At 36.1% G+C, this 23,922-nt stretch overlaps 1 protein-coding gene across 2 annotated transcripts in view; it reads left to right on the forward strand.

Annotated features, from left to right (window-relative positions):
* Positions 1-23,922, forward strand: part of LOC138697908 (uncharacterized) — a 124,885-nt gene that overhangs the window by 39,324 nt on the left and 61,639 nt on the right. The window contains exons 1-2 of one of the 2 annotated variants that reach the window (XM_069823498.1): positions 6,204-6,361; positions 10,268-10,354. In XM_069823498.1, coding sequence (XP_069679599.1) covers positions 10,277-10,354 — 78 coding nt within the window. In that variant the 5' untranslated portion in view covers positions 6,204-6,361; positions 10,268-10,276. Of the gene's footprint in view, positions 1-6,203; positions 6,362-10,267; positions 10,355-23,922 lie in introns of those variants that run through there. The other variant, XM_069823497.1, reaches the window with a different exon arrangement.

Raw genomic sequence — 23,922 nt, forward strand, 5'->3', positions numbered from 1 at the left:
AGTCTAATGCTTAGCCACTTCACTTGCGTGATTAATGTAATATAATATGAAGTGGATGATGATGATGAGAATGATAATAATGATATTAATAATAATAATAATAATAATAATAATAATAATAATAATAATAATAACAATACACAGAATAACAGAAGTACTTACCGATTATACAATATGTATGGGTTCAGAAGGCTTCCAGGACGATAAGTTCACAGCAGTAGGCCCTACATCAATCAGACAATTTGTCCACTATCTCACGTCCACAGCTATTTTGCCCAAGGAAATTAGTCCAGCAAACATTTCGTTCATCAATTAATTATTAATATTTCGGTCAAGAACTATTGTGTCCATAATCTTTTTCCCAATTTTTCTTTGTCCACTAGTTTCTATGCCAACTAAATATTTTGTCCTCGAATATTTTGTTCATTTTTGGGCAACAAGTACTTCCAATATGCAATTTAAAAAATAAGGGTTGCTATGGAAGTGGATTAATTAATTTGTAGCATAATAATGTTAATTTATATGCAAATATGTAGTTCACTGGTTCAGTATTAAATTTTGAAGTAAGTGAAAACATTTAAAATGAGATATGATAACAACCGTAAGAGGACGGGACATGCTAGTCCACAACAAAATTATACTTACCACTTTCATTATTATTATTATTATTATTATTATTATTATTATTATTATTGTAGTAGTGGTAGTGGTATGGTAGTAATAGTGTATTAGTTTTAAACCATTTGAGCCGTTCAGAGCAGAAGTGGTGTAAGTCAAGAATGGGTAATGAGGGTTGAAGTAAACATTCTGTCAAATACAGCGCAAAGTAGTAATTAATATTCACTTTATTTAAACTATTACTAGTCAGTGGATAGCAAGAAGGACATATTAATTGCTCCTTTCCGCTGTATTTTACAGAATTTTTACTTTAAACCTCATTAGCCAATTTTGACTTACACCACTTTTGCTCTGAACGGCTCATTTATGCAAATGGACATTCAGGAATATTGGACACTGGACGACACAATAAAATGGACAACTTAATATAGATAACAAAGCTACATGTAAGACATAATAAATATGGACCAAACTTTCAGAGGACAAAATAGCACAATGGACATTTAAACTGTGGACGGAATAATAGTGGACATGAAACACCAGAGGACGAAAAAATATAATGGACAGCATATCAAAGGGACGTACAAAACTGTGGACGAAATATCCGTGGACATAGCGTCTGGGAACCTTCAGAATAAATGTCCCATAACAACATACATTTTCTATAATACGTAAAATAAGTTGTGCCGTGCCTTCTAAATTATCAATGTCCGAACAAAATGGCAAATTACGACAAAAAAAAAAAAAATAATAATAATAATAATAATAATAATGGTATACATTTATATGCAAAAAATTGTTGCCCTATGTACTGGTAGTAGTGCTACAGAATATCTTTTCCTTGTTCATATTTATTTTCCCAGTTAACAAAAAACTTGGAGTAGTGTAAATTACAAAAACATTCGAATTAAACTGATTTCTTGTGCGTCATTGACATATATTTTATGAACACTTTTTTTTTTTTTTTTCAAATAATTCACCTTTGCAACATTCCATGTGAAGGAAGGAAAAATTTAGAGAGGACTGTAATCTATGCTGCAATTGTGTATGCTGCTTTGGTTATGTTTATTACGTATTTTTAGCGTTCAAATACTGAGAAATCGCGAGGCAACCGTCTGTGAATATTCCGTGCATAAACTTACATAACCGTCTGGTGTAGAAGTATGAAAGCATTCGAAGCTCACCAAACCTTCCGTGACCGGATACAGACTGTGTAATAATGCAGACGGGATAAAAGAATTTTTTATCGACAACTCTACAAAAAATTAATTCTCTTGTGTTTCACTCGTTAAAACTTCAAATGAGTGCGCATTGTTCATTCCAGAGTATGGTTGAGTCTGAATACTCTTACAGAATTAATTGGAGCTGAAGCAGGCAGCTGGCTTTGCTATAACATGAGCTCCTGAGTTGCCAAAAGCTTCAATGCGACCACGAACACAATTCCAGTAGATGCGCTGTGAAGAGGAAGCTCTTATGATTCATAGAATACGTACTTCAAAGTCAAACCAAGGTTGCTTCTCCATTACAGTATTGATATCCTGTGTGTAGAGTACGAAATTATACGTACGTAAAATGTAAAGATTTGTTAAAACACATTAATTACTGATTTTCAATTAGGGCTACATATAAGGAAGAAAAAAACAAAACAAAAAAAAGACAAAGAGTGTGTTGTTTGTCTTCGTTTTTTCGTCAGAAAATAACTAATTAACTGGGACACTTAATTACTTATGGTTTTTAAGGAACCCGGAGATTCATTGCCGCCCTTACATAAGCCCACCACAGGTCCCTATCCTGAGCAAGATTAATCCAGTCCCTACAATCATATCCCATCTCTCTCAAATCCATTTTAATATTATCCTCCCTTCTACGTCTCGACCTCACCAAAGGTCTTTTTCCCCTCTGGCCTTCCAACTAATAACTTACTCTATATGCATTTCTGGATTCGCCCACATGTGCTACATGCATTATCCATCTCAAAAGTCTGGATTTAATGTTCCTAATTATGTCAGGTGAATAATACAACGTGTGCAGTTCTCCGTTATGTAACTTTCTCCATTTCTCCTGTAACTTCATCCCTCTTAGCCTCAAATATTTCCTAAGTACCTTATTCTCAAACACCCTTAACCTCTTTCCTCTCTCGAGGTGAGAGTCCAAGTTTCACAACCATACAGAACAATCGGTAATATAACTGTTTTATATATAGAATTAACTGGGACACACTTTCAAGAAATGTGTACAAATACCACCTACACTCTTTGGTTCAGAAATGTGAAAGTCCGATATGACTAATATGTAAGGATGATTCACAATAAAACATAGTTTATGATATACTGTAGGTACGATGCCCTTTATCACCCACTTTGTTCAAAATCTACGTTAAGTATTTAGTGAAGAACTGTTTTCAGAGCATGGAAGGGGTGATAGTAGAAGAAAGAAGAATAAAGTGCATAAGATATGGTGATGATATGGCGTTGTTAGCAGAAGAGTAGACGATACTAAGGGACATATTACTGGAGCTAAATGTCAGCTGTGAGCAATATGTGATGAAAATAAATGCAAACACGACGAAGATCATGGTTATCGGAAGAAATCTAAAAAGGTAAACTTGCGAATTCGGATTGAGGCAGCGGAATAAGTGGGCAGCTTCAAATACTTGGTTTATACTGTAAAGCCTTGGATTTTCTGAACAGACGCGTTGAGTAGTAATAGGCTATGAGATGCCGCCAGAAAGTCAAAAGGAGGTTAGGAATGGCAAAGGAAACTTTTAATAGAAAAAGGAGCAACTTCTGCGGTTCTCTGGAAAAAGTACTGAGGGAGAGACTAATGAAGTGCTTGTGTGGAGTGTGGCATTCTATTGAGCAGAAACACGGAAATTTCGACAAAGTGAAGAGATGCGACTAGAAGCATATGAAATGTGAATATGGAGAAGAATGGAGCATGTGAAATGGAGAGACAGAATAAGAAATAAAGCTGCGTTAGAAAAAGTAGATGAAGATATAATAATGATGAAACTGATAAGAATAAAAAAGAAATTGACTGTGTCACTGAGAAACTGCCTACTGAAGAATGAACTGGAAGTAATGGTGAACGGAAGAAAAGTTCGGCGCAGAAAAATATGTCAGATATATACACCTTTAAAATACATGGAACATATGGGGAGAATAATAGGAAGGCGAAAAATAGGAAATATTGGAGAATGCTCAGTTTGCAATGAAAGACCTTCCCTTGGGCAGAACAATATGAATGAATGGTTTACAGAAACTAACAGTACACGGATTGATCGTTTGAGCCAACATAGACGATCCCGTAACACATCTCGCCGTTCTACAGCCACAGGGTTCACGGAACTCTCGTGCGGCACTTCTCTCTTGCGCTGCCACTGACGTCTCTTGTACTCCGCAATTATGATCTTAGGCTTGTTTGATTCGTCTTGAGATTTTCCTTTCTCCTGTTGTGCTCGTATCCACTTTTGCGTTCTCTCTGTATTTGTACACTTTTTGTGTGGGACAGACAGTGGCCTAACGCTACAAAAATAAAAATAAATTAAATTATGGTTTATTTAACGACGCTCGGAACTGCCGAGGTTATATCAGCATCGCCCGTGTGCCGGAATTTTGTCCCGCAGGAGTTCTTTTACATGCCACTAAATCTATTGACATGAGCCTGTCACATTTAAGCACACTTAAATGCCATCGACCTGGGCCGGGATCGAACCCGCAACCTCGGGGCACAGAAGGTCAGCGCTATACCAACTGCGCTACTCAGAGCGACTAACGCTACAACCCCCAACCTAGAGAACCAGATAATTTTTAATCAAAACTTTCCTCATTAGCCTTTGACGAATCAACGTCTTCTTGCCAGGCACACTGTCTGTTGGTCCGAGGGAGGTAGGCTATTTAATTTTCCTCCTACCATCAATATCTGGGAGTCACTGCTCTATCTACTAACTGGAGACGCGCCCTGTAGGGGTTACAGGTTCTCCGAAGGGAATATTTATTTACAAACAAAATTACAAAAGTACCTTATTTTCAAATTTGTCGCGTAAACCCAATTCGCAGAAACGATTGTAATTTACAAACTATGACTATGACTATAATCTATTATAATCTACATGAAACGTGAACCTACTGCTGCCTTGTAATTTACGTAGATAACTTCGCATTTTTTATTAAAAATATACACATCTCAGCCGATAGTACTGTACATCTGCCACCTTTAATAGTATAAAATGTTCATATAAATTTAATTTGTAGTTGTCCATTTTTGTATTGATGGAAAATACACACTTCTGCCGAGAGTCCCTCTGCGACCATTAATGATATAAAGCTTATAACAGTTTTGCTTGCAGCTATCTATTTTTTATTGATCACAAATACACGCCTCTGCTGACAATCCATCTGCGACCGTTGATATTATATGCTCATACGAGTTTTGTTTGTAGCTGTCTTTTATTGATGAAAGCAATATTGAATTCATTTTTGATGTTGACTTTGTTCTCATGATTCTCAAGAAGATACTCCACGTTATTAATAATTGAAGATTAGCACCTGTTCTATAACGTTATCATATTTTATTGTTCTTGATCTTATTGGATTCTTTGCAGGGGAAGCATTATTCTCTACACTTTCAGTAGATGTGCGATATTTGCACATGTAGTGATGAATTAAGAGGGTTGAAATTTTCCCCCCTCCCCCGGAGATTCAAGATTTTTTTCAAACTTACTTACTTACTTATGGCTTTTAACGAACCCGGAAGTTCATTGCCGCCCTCACATAAGCCCGTTATCGGTCCTTATCCTGAGCAAGATTAATCCAGTCTCTACCATCATATCCCACTTCCCTCAAATCCATTTTAATATTATCCTCCCATCTACGTCTCGGTGTTTTTCCCTCCGGCCTCCCAACTAACACTCTATAAGCATTTATGGATTCGCCCATACGTGTTTACATGCCCTGCCCATCTCAAACGTCTGGATATGTTCTAATTATGTTAGGTGAAGAATAAAATGCATGCAATTCTGCGTTGTGTAAATTTCTCCATTCTCCTTTAACTTCATCCCTCTTAGCCCCAAATATTTTCCTAAGAACCTTATTCTCAAACACTTTTAGACCCAGTTTCACCAAGATTCGTTAAAATAACGCTAACAGCATGTTAACGAACGAGTTGTTAAAAATTAAACATCCTGTTATTGTAATAGTGTTTCAGCAACCATTTGAAGTACTTTGGTTAGGTAACATGATGTTAAGAGCAATGTAACAGGAATCAACGAGGCAGTGATTGCATGAAAGTTTACTGAATGTGCCTATAGTTGTGGTGTAGTCATTTGTTTTAGCGAAAAATTGTATTTTTACATTATGGAAGTATTAGAGATTAATATTATAGTTATAATGGTAATCGAGAAAGAGGGAGCAGTAATTTTACAGCACATGAGAAACATAATTATTTTAGCAGATCTAGCAACTAATTATAAGAATGTAATAATTGAAGGCAAATGTAGTGATGGAACGTCCATAAGGGAGAAGGTATAAGCACAGTATAGTAGCCTATATACAGTCACGAAGCTTGAGTTGATGAGGATACTATACTTGTTTTTTTGAAAGATGGGACATGACAGTTAAGCGGCCGAGCTTGGAACTACAGTGCCATGTTGCCAATATGGATTACCACGCTGCCAGCTGATGGAAGATAGCAATTGTCGTTAAGATGGCTGACGTTAAAACATTCATTGACAATTGACGCGAAGGTAAGAAAACAATACAAAAATCGACAGAGAATCAAAGACGAAACGTACCAATGCTAACATTGTGTGCACAATAAATGTCGCCAAGAGAGCTATTAAGCACTCGCCACATGCGAACTGTAAGTTTGGCAACTCAACCGTTGTTACCATAGCAACAGGCCTACCATGCTATGTGACATTCAGTTGTTTTTCCGATCGCAACGCTCCTGTCATGTCCCATCTTACAAAAAAACAAGTATAGGAACAATAGACTGTGCCGGTACTGTTTCACATTGTATGTGATATGGCGATAGTAGCGATCCTAATGGTTAGCAACTATCTATGGATGCATATTCCTTACGTATTGAGCTTCGTAACTGTATATACTAGACTGGTTTCTTTACCCCAAGATTTCAATCGCCACAAATCAATGCTATGAAAGTATTAAGAGAAATGCTAAGAAGGATCATGCACAAGATACAGTGGAACATCTGAAAACTAGCGGTGGTAGCTTTACTCTCAAAGTTGATGATATGGGTGCGAAGATTCTTTCAGTTATCCAGGATCAAGTAGAACAATTAGAAAATGAAGATGATTGTGGTGCTGAATACAATGCTAAGCGTCAACATTATTTTCATATCTTAGATACCTAACATATTTTCACACGTCATTAGTCATAATTATATGTGAACTGTTAAATCAGTGAAATAAAGAAATATCGTTTTGAAAATTTGCAATTTATAGCTGAGTATTAATACGTAATATTAATCACATAAATGCTTACATCAATAAGCACACCTCTTCTCTTTAATGGGGATGCAGTGCTAATATTAATATTAGACAATGGGAGTGCATTGTGTGCGACTGAAATTATGACGAAAGGGTGTATGTTCTATCATTTTCTTAATGACAGAATTTTCTGTTATTGTAGCCTATTTATTCTAATTGGATAAAGAACAAGAAGTGATATCATGTTAAGTATATTTCTTTGTATGTGACATTTCTATTCTGAGAGTAAATAAATTTTCTATCATTTTAGTATTTATGAACATATCTATAAAATAATTAAAAAATGGTGACGTCGTCATTGCAGCTAATAATTATTTTCATTGCAAATATAATTTCGATACAATAATGTACCTTGTAACATTATGTTCCCTGACAGCCATGATTCATAGTGTAACAGGATTTTTTTACTTAGTTATTTAACATCGCTGTATTAACTACGAGGTTATTTAGCGTCGATGAGATTTGTGATAGCGAAATGATATTTGGCTAGATGACGCCGAGGATTCACCATAGATTACCTGACATTTGCCTTACAGTTGGAGAAAACCTCCGATAAACCCAACCAGGTAATCAGGCCGAGCGGGAATCGAACCCGCACCCAATCGCAACTTCGGATCCGCAGGCAAGCGTCTTAGTCGACCGAACTGAGCCGGTGGCCAGTATGTAATAAAATATAATTAAATGGAAAATACAAACAAGTATGAATATAACATATAATAATGTAACAGCAATAATTAAGTAAGCAATATTAAGAAAAATGAATATAAATGACAATAACGCAATAACGGCCGATGTGCACAGAACTTTCCTGAAACTGTTTTCAACTGTGCCACATACAAATACAAAATCTACAATCGCTTGTGGTAAACAAAAGATATACATTATTACAATACTTTAGGTAATAAATAGGTAAACGAGAGGAGAAGTATTCCTATCAAATTATAGTACAAGGTCTATACATTACCACTAGACCAGGGGTCGTCAGCACGGAGCACGCTTGGGCTAGCCTCTCTTACCCGCGGAAAAAGCTGTGCACTATAGTGCTCTCGTAGCTGCTAGCGGGTATGCTCTCTATCTCTCCCTGTTGCACGACAGTGTACACGGGACAGCACTGCGTACCCATTGCACATTTCAGCGAGTGCTGACGACCACTGCACTAGACGAATCTCAAGCTACGATATCCCATATTTATGTTCCCAATCCGGAACATTGGAAGCGACCAACTCGCTTCTCCCTTCCGAGTATCTGTCTCCCTTGCTGTCGATCATCCGAGTGTCTGTAGCTTAAAATTTAGCTCTTCACGAAGAGTGTATTCCGAATCTCAGCGCTGAGCAATCTGATAGTATCACGGTGTTCCGAATTTCAACGATGACGTCACTGATACTCCACCGATGTCGCACGGATTCCATCAGCTCGCAGAGGTGGTGGCAGTCTCCATCAGCCGCCATCAGTGAATCTGAATGGTTCTTGTATAGGGCGGGAATTATCAGACGAATGACGTCATACTGTTGTGTCATGGCGATGTGTTCTGCTTTGCTTCTGCTATATTGTTTGTAATGAGCACAATGTAAAAACAAAAATGTTAATGGCTTATGAGCGAACATGTCAACGGACCAGTTATTACTACTGGTTCAAGAAATAAATTGTTTATGATCTCTTTTCTTTGAACGAGATGACAGTACGGAAATTTCGCAAAATCTTGCTAGCGTAGCACAGACAACTTGTACTGTCGCTATGATAGCCATTGAAGCTTCCAGCAGTTTTGTTCCTATGACCGTATTCCGAATCTCATCGCTGAGCAATCTGATGGCATCACGGTGTTCCGAATTTCAACGATTACATCATTGATGGCTCCACCGGTGTCGCACCGGTTCCATCAGCTTGCAGAGGTGGTGGCAGTCTCCATCAGCCGCCATCTGTGAATCTGATTGGTTCTTGTATAGGGCGGGAATTAGCAGACGAATGACATCGTACACTGTTGTATGATGGCAGTGTGTTCTGTTTTTGTTCTGCTGTATTGTTTCTAATGAGCACAACGTAAAAAAAAATGTTAATGGCTTATGAGCGAACATGTCAACGGACCAGTTATTACTACTGATTCAAGAAATAAATTGTTTATGCTCTCTTTTCTTTGAACGGGATGACAGTACGGAAATTTCGCAAAATCTTGCTAGCGTAGGGCAGACAACAACTTGTACAGCCGCCATGACAGCCATCGAACCTTCCAGCAGTTTTGTTCCTATTTCGCTGCAGCGTGACGTCATTGTTGTCCACCGGTCCGATGAGATTCGGAATACGCTGGAAGACTCTGTTTCCCCCTCTCCTCGCTTACCTAAGTATCTGCCTAGATCATATATGTAACAGATATGTCGGGCTTATAGCCTTTGAGGTTAACAACTTTTGTCAGGTTTACTACGCTGCCATCTAGTTGTTACATAAGGAGTCACGTCATAATTCCCATTTGAATTGCATTAGCGACTGTGCTGCCATCTCGTGTTCTTTTACGGCGGACGGGTGGCGATCCTGGCGGTTGTTCTCTTCAAAGTGCTGCCGATTTTAACGTAGCGAGGAGTTATCTGTTACATATATGATCTAGGGTATCTGTGCTGCTACAACATAAGGGATATGAAAGGAATAGCCGTTGAAAAAGATGGCGTTGATGGATGTGAGCTGATCTCGTTGACTGAGCCGGCATACACGGCTCAAACTGCAAGGCAATATCAGCTATTCCAGTAACAACCTTATGACAAGTATAAGAAGCTAATTTCACTTTTCTCAGGAAAACGTGATGTATTTGTATTTAGGTCTATGTAGTTTCAGATGGAAATTGAATTCAAAAGGTAACACTAAAATTAATTAATATCGCTACCAATTCATTATGAAAATATGTAATGAGTAGAACATATTTATGGGCCTAAATTAAGCAAAATATTTTGGGGGGTCCGCCAACATGAAGTAGGAACTTTAAGGGGTCCGTGACAGTCAAAAGGTTGTGAACCACTGTGTTTACGTCATTAATAATTGAAGCCTAGCACCTCTGTATAATTTTATTATATTTCTCTCTTCTTGATCTTATTGTACTGTTCCCTCGAACATGTCCAGCAGATGAGCGGAGTGTCAACACGTGCTGTTTTGTTGCAGTGATCCGCGATGCCGCTGCGGGTAGATCAATGCTGCTGCGGCTGTACGCTTCGCACCGGCGCCGTCCTCATCGCCCTCTACTACATCGTGAGTACCATCTGTTCCATTTGCATTCCCAACAGTTTATCTGGAGTCTTAATCTCTTGAATATGGACTTCAAGGACATTTATAGGTTGTTACCTAGAGGTTCCCAAACAGTGCATCGCGACGCCCTTTATCTGGGGTACTGCAGATATAAGAAAAAACTCAAACTCACAACACAAGATTACTACAGGGACATCATTTTATTTTTACTAACATTTTTAATATTAACCTAGCTATACCTTTAGAGAACCGGAAAAACCGTTCGCTACCCCCTTCCACAACTGGAGTTCGATGATACTGGCGTAAAACACAAATCACTTTACTAGGTACAGGAGGGAAGAAAAGTAGTTTATCCATTTACGTAAACTAGGAAATATCGCGATTTTGAATTCGATAATTTTCATTAGGTTTTTGTTTAATCAAAATGCAGTACTGTATTAACAATAAGTGTTTTTACTCACGAATTGAGTTATCCATGCGAACGTATTCATTATGCAGTGTATATTGTACTTTCTACAGCACATTAGCGTACAATATAGAGAATGAAGTTAAAATGAAAAACAATCATAATATAAATATTATATATATATATATATATATATATATTATATATATAAATATTATATATATTTTGGAAAATGGTGGCCGTTCATTTCGATACAGGCTCCAGTTCTTTTGTGCATATTATTGCACTATAGACTATTTCATCTAATTCCAATTGCCAGTTTCGTCCTTCGTACTAGTAACTCATGTTGAAATAATTCTGTACCTACTCTATAATAGAGTACCTTACGTACTGTAAATTCAATCTTCACTTCTGCCCGACCTGCACAGATAAAATTACTCAGACATGCTACCTACTGTCCGTCCAAGTGGTTATGCCGCAGAATCATAGAAAGGGGGGAAATCACGTGACAATTACTTAACGAGGCCCTTTTATTTAAGTTAGGACCTATTTTAAACAGTTGTATTATATTACGTAAACGTCCAATTCGTAACAGAAATTAATGTTTTCAGAAAAGAGCTAAGACAGCCCAGATTTTACAGAGGGGTGTGCAGAAGCAGGTAGGGGAAATCGGGATGCAACGTTGGCAAACGGACAGTACCTGTGCGAAAATACGATTCAATATTGAAAGCTATTTCGTCACTGGAAAACGCGAACATATTTCTGGAACGTACTATACTAACTCAGTGCTGTTTACTATACGCGGCCTTGATTCTGTCTGGTGAACAGTTGGAACTTCATTAGTAGAAGGGGTGGGAGTGAAGTACATTAAAAAACTCAGGTACAATAAAAATTGAAGTAAAAATAAAATGATGTCCCTGTACAAAAGAGAAATACACTTTCATTGTTTTAAATATTTGATAAATTGAAAGCTATTAATGTTATCACTGCAAGGATAGAATTTTTATGCACTTTAAATTAGTACTGCTACTTCGTATATATTTAACAACGCCCCCATACCCGTCTGATAATTTTTTTTTGGATACTTAGCTGCAAGATTGGCCGCGTAAATTACATGACACAACATACTCTACATAAATTACACATAATTTACGTCCTGTATAAAAATAATGTTTTACAAGATTTTCTATGCTCTGTAATAATTTTTTTTTTATTTTTTTTACTTGGTTATTTAACGACGCTGTATCAACTACGACGTTATTTAGCGTCGATGAAAGTGGTGATAGCGAGATTATATTTGGCGAGATGAGGCAGAGGATTCACCATAGATTACCTAATAGTTGCCTTATGGTTGAGGAAAACCTCGGAAAAAACACAACCAGGTAATCAGTCCAAGCGGAAATCGAACCCGCGCCCGAACGCAACTCCGGATCGGCAGGCAAGCGCCCGACTGAGATGCGCCGGTGGCTAATAATTTTTTTTATTTTTCTTTTATTTTTTTTTCATGGAAGTAAATAAATGTGTTGCTACGTTTTTAATTATCGAGCAACAACATATAAATACATTCTGCGCATTTTTATTTTTAAGTTTTGTGGGAATAAAACCAAGTTCGCCATATATCCTATCCAAAGGTCCTGCGCACGACAAATCGTCTTCAACTTACTTACAGATAGCTTTTAAGGAACCCGGAGGTTCATTGCCGTCCTCATATAAGCCCCTCATTGGTCCCTAACCTGAGGAAGGTTAATCCAGTTTCTACCATCATATTCCACCTCCCTCAAATTCATTTGACTGATATCATCCTCCCATCTACGTCTCGGCCTCTCCAAAGGTATTTTTACCTCCAGCCTCCCAACTAACAATCTATATACATTTCTGGATTCGCCCATACTTGCTAAATGCGCTGCCCATCTAAAACGTCTGGATTTAATGTTTTTAATTATTGTAGTTGCAGAATAAAACGCGTGGAGTTCTGCGTTGTGTAACTTTCTCCATTCTCTTCTAACTTCATCCCTCTTAGCCCCAAATATTTTCCTAAGCACCTTATTCTCGAACACCCTTAACCTCTGTTTCTCTCTCAAGGTGAGAGTTCAAGTTTCATAACCAGACAGAACAACCGTTAATATAATTTCTTTATAAATTCTAACTTTCAGCTTTTTCGAGAGGAGACAGGATGATAAAAACTTCTCAATAGAATAATAACAGTAATTTCCAATATTTATTCTGAGTTTAATTTCTTCTCAAATGTCATGTATATTTGTTTCTGTTGCTCCAAGGTACTTGAAATTTCCTACCTTTTCAAAGGACAATTTTTAAATTTTCATATTTCCATTTCGTTCTATGTTCTGTTCACGAGACATAATCATATACTTGGTCTTTTCGGGGTTTACTTTCAAATTTTATCTTCTTACCTACTTCAAATAAAATTCCCGTGTTTTTCCTAATCGTTTGTGGATTTTCTCCTAACATATTGACGTAATCCGCATAGACAAGCAGCTGATGTAACCCGTTCATTGTAAACCCTCTCTGTTATCCTGCACTTTCCTAAAGACATATTCTAGAGAAAATTTAAAAAGTAAAGGTGAGTCGTCTTCAACTTCTATTTTTAATGCAGGATCTTCAAAATCACTGATTATAAACTCTTACTGAATTAAGCTGTGAACTAGAGTTCATTATGTCATTCCGTCCTTCAAAATTTCTGGACTATCAGATCAGAATATGATCACGAACAATCTAGAAGTGGACTAGAGCAGGGCTGGCCATAGGACTACAAAATGTAATTAACGAAAATTAGCTTGTCTTTAAACGTTGACTTTTTACCGAATTATACCATAATAAGTTGATTTTCTCAATTATGAGAAATTATTGATTTTTTGGTTTATGCTTGGAACATTAAAAAGTTGAGTGTCGTATATTTTATAATTGGAAAATGAAGTAATTTCTTATTGGTTTAATATTAGTCTATTATGAAACTAACTTGTAATGTTGTAGCCTACTGTTTAGGAAACGACGAATACAGTAACTGTATAAAATTATAAACGTGTTTCATATGCTATTTTTTTGTATACAACAGCATTATAAAACAGTTAATAAGGAAATTACATATCAAATTTTTAAATATTGGGTAGTTTCATATCATGGTCTATGAAGAATGGGTGGCTATAACAGCAGTGATGTAATAAATCTTATTGCACGGAAACTGTTTCTAACATTAAGCTTCTCTCTGAACGAGGTTCTGGCTGATACGTAGCCTACGTCCTAGAGAAAGTTTTGTCGCACAGATACTTTACAATTCCAAAAAGGAGGCAGTGCGCATGATCAGAGGACGTGCGACCTGATTCACAAAAGAAGGACTAGTTCTTCTTCTTCTTTGGCACTACGGCCCTTGTAATCTAGCCTTGGCCTCCCTTAGGATCTTGGTCCATTCCTGTCCAACCAGAGCCTTCTGCCTCCATCTTCTCACGCCTAGAGTCCTTAAATCGTCCTCCACTCCATCCAACCCTCTTAGTTTCTTTCTGCCAATATTGCGCCTGCCTTCTGGTTTTGTGTTTAGAATCTTTTTTGGTATTCTCTGATCATTCATCCTGATTACATATCCTAACCATTCCAACCTACGGGCTTTGATTTCAGCAACAATATCTGGAGATTTATATTGAGTTTTCAGTTCTGTATTATATCTAATTCTCCAATGCCCATTCTCATATTTAGGACCATAGATTTTCCTTAGAATTTTTCTTTCCCATGTCATCAGTTGTTGTTCCATTTTCTTCGAAAGAGTCAAAGTTTCACTGCCATAAAGCACAATTGGTCTTACGACTGTTTTATATAATGTAAGTTTTGCTTTTTTACTTATGCATCTTGCTTTCAAAGTTTTGTTAAGGGCTCTCAGGCATCTATTTCCCCCAGCAATTTTTTGCCTCATATCCGCATCTGCAGTGTTTTCTTGGGTAATTAGAACTCCTAAATATTTAAAAGAATCTACATCCTCATATTTCTTTCCATTTATTATAATATCTTTATTACAAACGCCACTTGGTCTTATGTTTCTCATATATTTAGTTTTCTCTTTATTAATTTTTAACCCCATGTGCTCTGCAGAAGGACTAGTTGGGGTAATAAAATTAGTTTTCTTTCGTTGTATGTTTGATCATGCGCACTGCTTCATTTCTGGGACTTGTAAAGTATCTGTGCGACAAAACTTTTTTCTAAGACTGTACATCTATTATCAGGCAGTGCGTTTTACTTGACGTTATGTGCCGGAGCAAGAAGAATAATTGAATAATTGTTGCATACTTCAGTCTAATTAGTGAAATATGTTAATAGCGATGTATGCAATGAAGGGGGAAAGGAACTGGCTAATCTATCCCATTATCTCTTGAATTAATTTCTCATGAGTAATGCCTTATTGGTGTCACTTGTGATGTTAGAGCCAGTCTTCGGGCTGCTGACTAAACGTATATACAATATTACTTTTATGGTACAAGTTACGCGGTCATAATAGAAGTCATTACGTTTTGATTGGTATAGTAATATTTTACGGCACTGCAACAGTAATGTGGTATATTTTGGACGATTTTGACCAACGATAAAGACTGTTTATAATATTGGTGTGCAAAAAGTATTTATTCATGACTGGTATCTAAACTGGTACTTCTTTCACCGTCCTTAGCAACCTAAACAATGGCTTTATTCACAGCAGTGATTTAAAAGTTTTTATCCATGACCTTAACAAAAAACATGCATTTACTAAATACTTTTGCGTTTGTAAAGTAGGCTTTTATTCAACATTACTTTATTCCACTAGTGAAATAAAGACTTTACCTCACAGTTCATTAGTACCCGGGCACACACCTATACTTTTCCATTCAACTATTACTCAAGAAGTTACTAGATGTCACTACCTCTACTTCTTTATTACCAATTCTTAAATCTCCATACACTCAATCTCCTTCTCCTTTCTCTATCTACTAATACTACTACCTACTACATCGTAATTTATTCACTGCATCCATATCTAATATGCATTTTTTTTTAATTTCGTAATAATTTACCTTTTGGGATGCAAGGAGACTTGAACCTGCGAAGTTGGGTTTATAGGATTTAATAACAACACACCTTAGTCAACTGAGCTAAACAAACACGATGATTAATTACGTTTTAGTATTTCTTTTAAGTTTACAGAAGTAAAATGTGAAATTGTTTTAATCACGTAAGTCCCGTGAACGCTTCTAAATAATAGCTGAAACTTCACAAAGATGAAAATACACGTTTAAAATGAAAAAAAAATTAAAATAATATAATTAATTATGATTTGTTATTTATCCAACGCCTTAGATACTATTCTTCACTATTCACGGCCTCCTACAACATGACTTACCTAGTACACGTATCGATTCTAAAATCCTTGTCATGATATCTGATGAGGACTTATTTTCAACATATTTTCTTTTATGAAACAAAATTTTTCGTTATGGTCATGGATAAAATTATGTATGGACTTGTGAGCGCGATCTTTATTGGGCTCGTGTAATTTAACCGCAATAAAGATACACTTACCTCACAAGTACCATAAATAACTATTAATCAATTTCTCTATGACAACCAACACATTAGCAACAATAAAATCAACATATTTATTTATAACTTGTTTACAAACAACAAATAACAAAGAAAAGGCATATAATTTAAAATTAGATTGAGATACCAGTAATGGATAAAGAAATGTATAGCACACAAGAATAAACAGATTTTATGAGCTGAACGTTCCACTCTCTTACGCTATAAATCACTATTTCTATTTTTCAAATAGTGTCATTACCCAAAAACTCGTTAAATTCTTTGGTTCAGAATATATACAGATATAAATACTTTAATTTTATGTATGAAAGATAGTACAGCAAGATATTTTTCCACATATATTTCTTTTCCCAGGGAAAAGGCACAAAAGTAAAACCCAAAACAGAATTGAAAGTTTCGTAATATAATGAAGAAAAGTAGGTTATAATTTCGTTTACAAAATTGTATGCCTCATACTCTTAATATTATTTGTAATTTTAAATTTTCGAAAATTAGAAGGAATAAAGAATCAGAAATATTAACATCTGAAAAGCTGTTATTCTAAATGAATTTGAATTTGAAAGAGTCCAATAGCCTATGTGAAAAATTACGTGACATTCCCGTAAACCACTTTTAAGTGTCGAGCTTGGCACGTCTCAATGTTAATTTTTCGTGCATTACACCTATTGATTTTTCCTTTTTACCGGCAACCCGTCATGCACACGTGCTTGGCTTATTAACGTTTTTCTTTCCTACCTCTCTCTCACGACATGCCTCTAACACAGTCTAGTATATACAGTCACGAAGCTCAATAGTAGGGAATATGCATCCATAGATAGTTGCTAACCACTAGGATCGCTACTGTCGCCTCATTACAGACAATGCGAAATAGTAGCGGCATAATCTATTGTTCCTAGTACCCTCACAACTCAAGCTTCGTGACTGTATAGACTAGACTGTGACTCTACCGTAGTCGCAAATATTCCAGAAACATCTCCATGCTCCACTCTAAGCGAGAACGCAATTTCTGATTTGCTATTTTCGCTCATCCCGTCCCTTCTCCATTAGGAAATAGTACTCTTTCTGCCACCAACATTTAGCTTTAGACCAGTGGTACTCATTACGTGGCCCGCGGGTCGCAATGCGGCTCTTAAAAAGATTTATTGCGGCTCTTGTGCTAATATGACTATTACTATTCTTCTATTCTTTTTCCGAGAATTAGCCTAGCCCTATTTTTTTCTGTAATAATGTGTAACTGAAAAAAAAAAACTTTGGTTATCTCGCGTCATTACTGCCAGTGAAGTTATTCACGTAGTTGTTTTCTTAAAAAAAAAGTAGTGTTATATCTCGTGTACTTCTTATGTCGTGATATAATAAACGTTTTCATCTTATTAGACATTACAATAGCGTGCATTCAAATTTTGATAACGGATATGCAAAACATTCTCAACCAAGGTTAGAAAAGAAGAAAATGTTAAAATGTCCGTAATATCTGAAGAGAAAATAATGCATACATACAGTAAAAGCGAATTGACAAAAAAACATTACATCACGTAGCAAAAATTGAGCAATTTACAGATGCGGAGATTATTAATGAGTAACTTCTAGCTGTGATAATTTATATTATAAATAATTTACATATTCTAAACAGATTACAGGTAAAATAAGACAAGAAACAATCTGCTCGTACTGATATGATTTTGCATAAGAGTAGAGAATCCGTCCTTCAACTTCAAAATACCAGTAATATATATTAGCTCTGTTACTTTATATTGAAATTAATAATAATAATAATAATAATAATAATAGCAATAATAATAATAATAATAATAATAATTATTATTATTATTATTATTATTATTATTGTTGAAGCTTAACAGAATGCGCATAATTTTAATAATAATAATTTATTTATTTATTTATTTATTTATTTATTATTAATATTTGTGTGCTGAACAACAGCCAGAGGACAATTATAGTTCAGCACAATACACAAACAGAAGATACAAAGGTACAAAAACAAATAAATAATATCTTAAATAAACAAAAACATACATAAATAAAATAGATAACAAGAACAGTAAATACTAATAATCAAAACGAAACTATACCTTAAAAGGATCTAAATTGTGCCCATGCAAATTGGCATATTTTATACATCTACAGACTGGAGAAAGTGATTTAGAATTTCTGTTATAAAAATTTTTTTGAAATCTTAAACCTTTTGTAGGAATACGAAGGCTGATGATGTTTATGATAGACTCACAATCAGTATCACCATTGATAACTTTGAAAAGAAATTGATAATCAAGATTTTTACGTCTAGAATAAAGGCTACAACAGTTAAAATATTTACAGGTAATCTCATAGTTAAAGTCAGAGGAATTGGGTATAAATCGAAAAGCACATAAGGAAATAAATTTTCTTTGAATATTTTCCAATTTAACCGAATCTGTTGAAGTAATGGAATTCCAGGCTACAGATGCATATTCAAGTTTAGATCGAACCAAAGTAAAGTATAGAATTAATAGTGACTCTGGAGTAGAAAAAGAATAAGTTATAAACCTTATTAAACCAAGCATTCTTATTGAATGATTATAAATATATTGAACATGATCGTGAAAGTATAATTTAGAATCGAGTAGTACACCAAGATCTTTAATAGAATTTTTCCTAATAATACAGACGTTGTTAAGAGAATAGTTGAATTTTATGGAAGTAGTTTTTCGTGAGTACGAAATGACAAAAGTTTTTGTTTCATTAATTTTCATTCCATTATTGTCAGAACAAAGTTCAATAGAGTTAATATCATTTTGAAGAGTTTGGCAATCGGTAGGACTATTTATTGAGCGAAAGATTTTGAGATCATCAGCAAATAACAGGTAGTTTGAACTTATTCTTTTACATATGTCATCTATAAATAATAAAAATAATAGAGGGCCCAATGTAGATCCTTGGGGAACTCCACATAAACAATTAAATGGGTCCGAGAGAGAATCACCTAGACGAACACAACATTGTCTATTAGTTAAATAGTTTTCAAACCAGCTCACGTAGTTAGAAGAGAGACCAAAGTTTTCTAATTTATTTATCAAAATATTGTAAGGTACAACATCAAACGCTTTGCTAAAGTCGATGTAGATTGAGCAATTTGACCTTGCATTTCAACAACCGGCATAACAAGATTAAGGTAGGATACTAAGTTAGTAGTTGTTGATTTACCTTTAGTAAAACCATGTTGGGCTGAATTAATTTTATTCTTAACATAAAATGAAACATGTTTGTGGATTATTTTTTCAAAAATTTTTGAGAAATTGTTTAATATTGAAATAGGTCTATAATTGGAAACAACATTTTTTTTACCATTCTTAAAGATAGGAATAATGGATGCTTCTTTCCAAAGCATAGGGTATGTACCAGTTAATAAACTTAAATTAAATATAAAAGTTAAAACAGGTATTAGAATATTAGAACATCCCTTAATAATAAAATTAGGAATGCCATCAGTGCCCTTGGATTTATTAGGTTTAAGCTTTTTTTATGGCTAATGAAACGTCTTCAAATGTAATTTTAGGTAAGGATAAGAAGTCAGTAGAATTATAATCCAACAAACAGAGATTAGAATTAGACTATTTTTGAATCGATTTAAATTGATTAGCAAATGCATTAGCAATTTCTTTCTGATCAGTAATGTGAACCCCATTTATTAATAATTCAGTGGGATAATTATTGGATTTTCGAAAAAGATTCTACATATTTCCAAAATTTCTTGGGTTCATTCTTCAAATTTTCATCAATGGATTGTAATAATAATAATAATAATAATAATAATAATAATAATAATAATAATAATAATAATAATAATAATAATAATAATAATAATAGAAGCTTAACAGAATGCGCATAATTTTAATAATAATAATAATAATAATAATAATAATAATAATAATAATTATTATTATTATTATTATTATTATTATTATTGACATTCTGTTAAGCTTCAATTCTGTGAAATGCATTGTGGCTCTCGACAAATTACTGTTTCTCACTTTTGGCTTTCCTCTAAGTTCTAGTGAGTACCTCTGTCTTAGACGATGAAGTATTGAGCCCCGGTAGGATGGTCAGCAGGATCCATCCGGGCTCTGAGGTTGCCTGTTTTAGGGACTTACATGTGACCCTCTTCAGGTTAATATTCGTATATCGTGGAGTATTCCGTGGGAGCCGGGCTTTCCGTTTTGTTTCTGTACTAGAGGAAACAGAAAGTTGACAGTGGCCTTGGCTCCGATGTCACTCTGCACATTTTTTCATTCTTCTTGTGAGCATGCGTCAGTCAATAGAAAGCTGTCCGGCTGTCATCAACGTGTCCTTCTTTAACATATAAAGTGGAGAATGGGTAGAACGGAGTAAAATTCTCTCCGATACAGGTATGCGAACCCGAGTTTTCAGCTCTACGTGCTGACGCTTTATCTACTAAGCCACCCGGGTTCTAGTCCCGGTGCCGGAGAGAATTTTTCTCCATTCTACCCATTCTTCACCATATGGTAATGCAGAATTCCTGCACGGAAATATCGTATGTACTTCGGTACATCATAGTAATATGATAAGCGTAAGTAATCACTTGGTGATTCAAGACTGCACCATGTTCCGTCCGACACTGGCCACTAGTCACTCGTAATGTACATAGTGTTGAACATCATGCCACTGTCACATATTTTGTGACATAGTACATGAGGGTAGGCCACCAAAGGGGAACAGAGAGGTAGAACTTAAACTGAGAAGGATTCAATCCAGTATCGGGATTTGAATCCGGTGTGGCTTAGTGAATAAAGCGTCACCACGTAGAGCTGAAAACCCGGGTTCGAATCCCGGTGCCGGAGAGTATTCCTCTCCGTTCTACCCATTTTCCACTATATGGTAATGCAGAATTCCAGCACGGAAATATCGTATGTACTTCGGTACATCATAGTAATATATTATAAAGTGTTTTTTTTTTGGCCACTGTTAAGCCGCAAATCTATCCTTCAGAGAGGCCACACTCGAGTCCCTGACAAAGTTCAGCTAAAGTCTAATCTTTCAGCAGTGCATTCAGGCATTTCCCTCAACTTCTCTGCATCTAATTTCTCAGACACTAGTTCGAAACTCGATACATGGCGTACGCCTCCAGAAGTGAATCGTCACGTCACCGTCACCGTCACCGTCACCACCACCACCACCACCACCACTACTATCATCATCATCATCATCATCATTAACTTCCAAGATCTTGGACTCAGTTTGTTCCGTATCCATACAAAAGACGTTCAGTCAGCCTTTGACCTCCCTCTTGGGATATCGCCTTACTGTGTGTAAATATGTAGGTATATGAAGTGCTCTTCATCCGTGACATAATGTTGCCTGTAGCTTTTAGTAGTTTTATTCTATTCCTTAATATTTAGTCCTTGCCTTATTCAGGCACTCCAACCTCATTTAACTCACTTCCTACTCCACCACTTTGAAGTAACGGTTAGCATGTCTGACCGCGAAACGAGCGGACCAGAGTTGAAATCCTGGTTGGGATAAGTTACCTGGTTGAAGCTTTTTCGAATTGAAGCAGAATTCCTGGGTAACTTTCGGCGTTGTATCTCGAACTAATTTCGCCATAATTTCGTCCCATATCTTCATTACCATAGCCTAGGTTAAGTTCACGGTGAAGCGTGCTGTATTCGTACAAGAGCGCGACCGTTCGGTATCAAATATGATTCACAGAACAGGAGTGGCGAGTACAATAAGTCTCAAGTTGCGGTTGAAGCCTTCGAACCCATCTTCCATAAGAAAAAAATCGCTTCCTACAACTTACTCCTAGCTCAACCATCTTTCTCATGTACACTTCGCTCTCTTCCCCCCCCCCCCTTCCCTCCGCCGGAAATCGCCTATTGGGCTTTTAGAGAGATATATTTTGATAAAATTGTTGCTCACAAGCAAAGGTTCTATTGCCGTAATGCTTGCAATTTATCTTTTTATGTTTTTTCTAAGTTCATGCATAATAATTTTGTATTCTGATGTGTACTTGTGGGGTGGCAAACCACGGAACTATAGTAGCGAACTATCGTGTTCTTATTCTGTCTGTCCATTTCACATATTCCATTCTTATCCATATCCACATTTCAATGCTTCTTGACGTTTCCCTTCACTTCGTCGTAATGTCCATGTTTCTATCCCATACAATCCCACACTCCTCACAAAGTACTTCACTAGTCTCTTCCTTAGTTCTTTTTTAGAGTTCCGCAGAAGATGATCCTTTTTTTTTTATTAAAAGCTCCTTTTGCCATTGCTATCCTCCTTTTGAATTTCTGACAGCAGTTATAGTATACCCCAAGTATTTGAAGCGGTCCACTTGCTCTACTGCCTCTCTTAGTATTCACAAGTTTACCTGCTTTATTTTTCTTCCGACAACTGTGGTCTTCGTCTTATTTGCATTTATCTTCATCCTATACTGCTCACAACTGTCATTTAGCTCCAGCAGCACATCCCTTAGTATCGTCTCCTCTTCTGCTAACAGCATCATATCATCAGAAAATCTTATGCACTTTATTCTTCTCCCTCCTACTATCACCCCTCCGATGTTCTGAAACCAGTTCTTCACTAAATCCTCCAAGTAGATGTTGAACAAGAGCATTCTTGTTGTACTCCTCTCCCTATTTCACTTTCTTCAGACATTTCTTCTCGTAGCCTGACTTTGATTCGTTTCATATAAAAATTAGCCTACTGAACATCCTTCTCTCTCCAATCCACAATTATTTTCTTCAGGATCCCCATCAGTTTGTTCCAAACCACTTTGATAAACGCTTTTTCTAGGTCCACAAATACTATATAGGCCTACACTTCCTTATTCTTCTCTAGGTATCTTTCGCCAATTATTCGTAGTGGTCCAATTGCATCCCTCGTACCTTTTCTCTTCCTGATGACAAACTGCTCTTCTTCCAACTGTTCTGTACGTAGCATATATTAATTTGGAACCGTTCGTAATTTTTATTTTTTTACGCTGTGGAAAAGTAACACAATATTACTGTATAGTATTCACGAACAAAATCAACTGTCATAAAGAGTTTAATTAACAAGTACAGGGTTGTTTCCAATCTCTGATAACGAATTTGAATGACGTCATGTGCGTCAGAAATCACACCGACAGCTGAATTGCGGCGAGAGGTGACAGACCAGTAGTGAGAGATTTTATAATCAGAGTGCATGATGTGTCACAGTACCAATGCCCAAGAAAATCGAGCCTTTTTGGGAGGGGTAGATAACAACCCTTTCCGATGCCAAATACAGTTACGTGAAAATCATAGAAGCTTGCAAAAACGTGGTTTCATTATTTCCAAGAAAGGCAGCTTGTATGCACCTAATAAGACTGGCAAAGCTCGGATGGGATTAATTCCAAAGTGAACAAAGCAAGCAAATCCACCCCCGTCACAAGTCGCCGCACCCCACGAGATGATACAAATTAATTCCATTCGAGCTTTACCAATCTTATTAAGTGCACAGAAGATGCCTTTCTTTGAAATAACGAAACATCGTTTATTGCAGAGTTCTTTTATTTTCACTTAAATGTACTTGGCATCGGAAAGGGTTG

This window comes from Periplaneta americana, chromosome 4, assembly GCF_040183065.1.
Source record: "Periplaneta americana isolate PAMFEO1 chromosome 4, P.americana_PAMFEO1_priV1, whole genome shotgun sequence".
In the NCBI taxonomy this organism is placed as follows: domain Eukaryota; kingdom Metazoa; phylum Arthropoda; class Insecta; order Blattodea; family Blattidae; genus Periplaneta; species Periplaneta americana.